The 5,756-nt window shown below is 39.4% G+C and overlaps 1 protein-coding gene across 1 annotated transcript; it reads right to left on the reverse strand.

Annotated features, from left to right (window-relative positions):
• Positions 1 to 1,493: 1,493 nt before the first annotated feature.
• On the reverse strand, positions 1,494 to 3,835 carry LOC147141040 (regulator of G protein signaling 5-like). The gene is made up of 5 exons (XM_086043116.1): positions 3,696 to 3,835; positions 3,502 to 3,591; positions 3,302 to 3,357; positions 2,204 to 2,367; positions 1,494 to 2,111 (listed from the first exon to the last, which is right to left on the reverse strand). The coding sequence occupies exons 1-5, from the start codon at positions 3,737 to 3,739 to the stop codon at positions 1,902 to 1,904; spliced, it is 564 nt and encodes a 187-aa protein (XP_085899242.1). The 5' UTR covers positions 3,740 to 3,835; the 3' UTR covers positions 1,494 to 1,901.
• Between the last annotated feature and the right edge of the window lie 1,921 nt (positions 3,836 to 5,756).

Raw genomic sequence — 5,756 nt, forward strand, 5'->3', positions numbered from 1 at the left:
CTAAGGTAGAAGACAAACTCGCCTGTGCTAGGCTCAATTGGTGACTCATTGTCTTGCCTCCCTCCCAACACCTCAAATGTTAACAGTGAATTGAAATCAAAGCCATTTTTGAAATATTTACGCAATCCTTTCCCTCCTATCGCTCCATGTATATCATTACTACTATTGAAAAGACTATAAAAAGTTTTTTTCAGTAAATGATGGCTCTGCTCTGGCATCTGTAACCCGATAATTAGAATTTTTCTCTTATCACCCACTTTTGATTGTTATATATATATATATATATATATAAAATCAAACCTCAAAACAAACGTATAAATAATAATTTTTTTTTAATGATATGAAGATGGTCTTAATGTGCTTTAACTAGTAAAATTATGTAATTTACGTGTGCATTTTTTTATTTTGCTACCATCGATATCACCTGCTTTAGAAGCCTATCATACAACTCTAAAAGTGCATCTGTCCCACAGTTGGGAATTTCGGAGTTAGGATCTCAGCTCCTGACTTCCTCTGTCAACATTATACAGCGGTAGACCCATAAAGGAAAATCAAACACTATTGTCATCATTACCAACTAGATTATATCATTTTACGATAAAATAGTTTAGCACTTATATGAAAGAGTATTTTTTACACCATAATGACCAGGTAAAACCCAAAACAGTAACTTTGTATTTTTTTTGTTGAAAAGTTTAACAAAAATGTGATTGTCAAAACAATATGCACTTTTCCATTCTTTATTTTCTTTTGTACAGTCTCAGTTAAAAATGGGGTTGTGTTAGCACTTAATTGATTTCTACAATGATTCAGAGGAATTGTCCCACACCTGTGTCATATTTATGGATAAAATACCATGATGTGCATTGTGCAACATCCACATCCACAGAGTGCCACATTTGTCTGTCCGCACCTCAACAAAATACACAAAATACAACAGCACTTCAAGTTAGACCTGATTTTCCCGAGTCGAAAATCGAGTGTATTTTTATAACCAACTTTGCAGATGCACTGAGGTGCGAGGCAGAAACGCCCAGTGAGGTGTAGCACGTCTACCAAATTTGCAAACACGGCAAATTAGCCCATTCCCCTGGCACGAAAATGACAAAGCGTCTGTTTCTACGCTGAGCGCAGACAACTGTTACCAAATTGTCAGATGAGTCGGGGGCGAGGCAACTCCATGTGCCCCAGACACGCTAGACCAGCTTTGCGCTGGCTTGAAAATGAATTTACGCCCGTTTTTATGCCGAGTGCACGGGCGCCAGCCCACCAAAATATAGCCCTGCATGTCCAAATCAGTTCTAGTGTCACGCACTGTACATTCCACATGCACTCTAACCATCCTGCGGTGAACATGATGTATCTTTAACCATCTTCTTATGAGTGTCAAGAACATGTTCAAATGAGAATAACATGTCGACGTAATCTCCCCCCTTCCTTTGAGTAATTTGGCCACCCACTTGTTAAGTGGAACTAAAGAGGCGACACGTGAATTAGCACATTAGAACATTCCAGAGACATTTCTGTCTCCCTTTATTTGGTGTATTTCATGACACTTTGAAAGATAAAAAAACAAAACAAAAAAAAAAAAACAAATTCACGAAACAGGTGCAATGCAAACATTTGTTATTTTCATTATAAATAGGCGTTTAGTTTAAAGAGAATAAATAAATGAAGAAAGACGACATCCGTTTCATCATATACCACCGTGGCCATGGGCCTTGCGTGGGCTCTTGTTCAGATGTCTCTCACGAGCAGCTCAGTGTGCGTCCTCACAGCTTCATGTCCTTCAGCTTGGACTCCAGTCTGCTGAACCTCGGGCACGATTCCTCGGTTCAGGTTTTTCTTGTTTACCTATCGGCTAGGCGTCGTTAGCGTATGCATTTCCGCCGCCAGGAGGATCACATCTGCCGGCTGCTCTCTGCGCAGTTCTTGATAAAGTCGCTTAGCCGGTCTTGTCCGCTCTGTTGGCTCAAGGACTTGAGGAAACGAGGGTAGCAGTCCTTCTCCATCAGAGTGTAAATTTTGGCTTGGGCCAGATCAAAACATGACCGGGTGGGATGCTCGATGTTCTCCTTGGTGATGGCTTTAGTCACGTGATCGAGGTTTACCTGTCAAAGGACCAAGGAGTTAAAAAAAAACCCAAAAACTTTTTCTTCCACCCCTAACGTAACGTGACCATGTTTGGGTGTCGATCTCTTACCTCTCGGGGCGCATCGGCGCTGATGAACTCATCAAAGATTTGCTTGGCCTTTATGGACATTTTCGACTGCTTGGTAGTCCTGTAGTCCTCGCACGCCAAGTAGAAGGCAATGTTTTCCTCGCTGAATTCTGACACGAGGAAAGCTCTGAATAGACACAAACCATCTGGGGGGAGGAGAGGATGAAAGTTAGCATGACCTTTTGTCACCAACAGCTGCAACATGAAACCTGTCCAATTAAACAACACCCAATACAATAGCTGTCTGTAATCTGTCTCTTCAAAGGTGAAAGTGCATTGCATCATACTGAAAGCTCTGTTATTTTTCTCCTCTCACATCTGAGGGAGGATGCCAAAATATTCAAAGCACTCCTGAGAATGATGCAGCACAGTCCTAAAACCATCATAATAACCATAATAACACGGCGCTAGTTTAATAGCGCTCAGAGAGTGATGTTGAAATAGGGCGTCATTATCGTAAGAGCAGCTATTGTTTCGTATGCCACAGCAGAGCCGGCTCACCCATTAGGCAATGTGGGACAAGGCTGAGGGTGCCGCAACATTTGGGGAAAAAACTCACCTAAATATAATGGAATCATTATATAGTTATCACTATTAACTCTTGATCTCATCTCGAAACAACAAATGCAACTGCGGTTTGCGATTAATAAGGCTTATTACTGTATGATCACGCTGAGGCACTTTTTCTAAAATCAAACGTTGTGAAAAACTAGTATAAAAATATGCAAATGATATTTAGAGCCCTTGAACCAGCCTTTGTTTGTAAGTGGGCAACTCTGGTATATTATCCTGATCTTTTGTTGGTACTTTTGTTCATATAGTTTTCAACAGCTTTGCCGAGGTTCTTATTTGTTACTTCTTGCATTGTTTTTTCCAGCTTTTCTGTATTTTTGTTGTTGTTGATACTTTTATACCCCCGTTAACTACTCAATAAATCGATTTCCTTTTTTTTTTTTTTTTTTTTTTGTAAAACTTTGAATCATGCTTTTTGGGTCCCTTTTGCCTTTTTTCCTTGACAGTTTATTTCTCGTGTGTTAATTTGATGTTTGATGTGTCCAGTGAAAGTATAGCTGCACTTACTTTGACTGGACAGCAATTTCTCAAATGAGTCCTTCCATTTCAGGTGCTCATCAACACTGCAAGAAAAAGGAGCCACATAAGTGCAATGTTCAAACCAAATACATGCATTTTCTATTCAATAACAATGTTTCAGATAAACATTGAAGAAACAATCTCTTTCCAGATGAAGTGTATCTAAAGAGGAGGTAGATGCCCCTTACTTGTGAATGTCACTTTTCTTGGGCTGCACGGGGATGCTGTGATCTGACTTGTGCAGCAAACCTCCAAACAGAGCTTTTAGTTCCTTCGCCCTGTGATGACAAAGATAGAATGAAATAAACATCTGACATAGGAAAAAAATGATATCGCCGCATATGTACGTCAGAAGAGCGCACTGTCATTTGTCATGGCTTACCTCTCCAGGCAGGTGATTGGCAACAGTTCAAGTCCTCGGCACATGGTGGGATGTTATACGGCAGGCTAGCGGTGGATATTTCCTGGGAGGATGTGAAGAGCCTTGCTTGGCTGCCTGTTTATGTGTGGGATAGCTCTCAGTTGGTCTGACGGTTGTGAGGGAGTGGGCCTTTTTATAGGGTGGTCCACTCAGTGACATCACAGCTCTCGGCCAATGCGGAGCTAGAGCAGTGGGATGGTGAGGAGAGCGGATAGTTGCTGGAAGCACATTAGCTAATTGTGCAAATGAATGACACACAGGGGCAGCAGGAGCTTATCTCTTCGAGTACTGCTGAGGAACCCTCGCCCACTCCAAAAAAGAGTTTCTAGTTGTTGGAGAGATGTATGCTGGCTACTCTTAAGCAAGGCACTGGCCCCTGCCTGCCCCCCTGAAACTCAGCTCAAGAGCCCGGATTTCCTTATATTGTTAAGTTAATCTTTAATTCAGTCCCACTTGCTCAACATGATTCAATCAACGAACACAATGTTTGGTATACATTGAGTTGTGTCATCCTCCTGATTTATAATTCTTACTTAAGGTTATGTTGTACAGATTTTTTTTAAGTGATATCGGGGCATGAAATAAATGAAACGAAACAACAAAAATTAAAAGATGATAGGCTTTTGTGTGGCTGTGTTTTTCTGTCAACACAAAAACATACACAAAATATTTGATTTGATGTCATTATCTGATCTTATTTGATATTTAAATCATTCAGTGTCAGACATTTCCTGACCATCTTTTAGCCTAATGTTTGAAAAATATCAAAACATTTATGAATAAGTTCCTGGCATTGAATGGGCTGCAAGACAAATAAATATCTCCTTGGCAGTGAATGAGTTAAATAAATATTGACTGAGGAACTCATTCAATCCCAAAGACATATTTATATATCAAGACATATTAATATGTCCTCGGCACTGAATGTGTTCATTATTAATCATTAAAATTGCCAATCACAAAACAATTAAATGTCAATGAAAGTTCAAGTCCTGTCACACATACTTTATGTGTCAACAGGAAATGATAAACGAGCATTTCTTTTTTCATTTCTTTCCTTGGTAGAAGAGAGATAAATATAGACTTAGGACAGAGTTATGATTGAGCCAACAGTGGAGGAAAAAAAAATCTATTTTTGGCATAAAAGAGTATTAGCAGGATGTTTATCACCGAGTTCACAGAATTTTAGGAAATGAAATTGTCGGGTGACAGATAAAAGGGACTCATTGAAGATGTCTGAGCTCATTTTCTTCGCAGAACAATACACTGTGTATCTTTTTCTTTGCTACTGATGGCAAACTCTCCCGGGATCCAAGTCAGTTTAAAATGGTCATGAGTAATGTTGCCACCGTTACCTTGAAAAAGTAACTTTGTTACTTAACTGGTTACTTTCTTTAAAAAGTAACTAAGATTACAAGTTCCATTAATAGTTACATGCAGCAGATACTGACTAGCATAAAAATGACACCTGGTTTTGCCACTTCATTGGAAGTGCATTTTTAACAGTGACAAATATGTGTTTTTAATGATTAAAAATAAAATAAAAACAACCTTTTTGACTTATGACAATTACTTTTATTCATAAAAAAATAATTCGTCTTTTCTGAATTTCACTTAACATAAATACAGTACATTTTTCAATAAAATATGTCATGTCATGTCATGTCATCTTCCAAACCGCTTATCCTATACAGGGTCGCGGGGATTTTTTTGCTGGAGCCTATCCCAGCTGTCAATGGGCGAAGGCAGACTACACCCCGAACTGGTCGCCAGCCAGTCGCAGGGAACACATAGACACTGTCACTGAGCGGGAATCGATCCCACGCTGCCCGCACACAACTCAGGCGTGTGTACCACTACACTATCAGCGGACTCAATAAAATATAAAATAGTGATTTTTACTTGAAATATTTGTAATGGCAAAACTCAACATTTAAAATATACACCGTAAATATAGTAATTACATTTAGGACCTACTGCAGTCAAACAATGTTTTTGGGACTCTCTCTATAAGCTTTTTTA

This window comes from Filicampus tigris, chromosome 10 (genome assembly GCF_054856515.1).
Source record: "Filicampus tigris isolate MCC_2025a chromosome 10, RoL_Ftig_1.0, whole genome shotgun sequence".
Classification (NCBI taxonomy): domain Eukaryota; kingdom Metazoa; phylum Chordata; class Actinopteri; order Syngnathiformes; family Syngnathidae; genus Filicampus; species Filicampus tigris.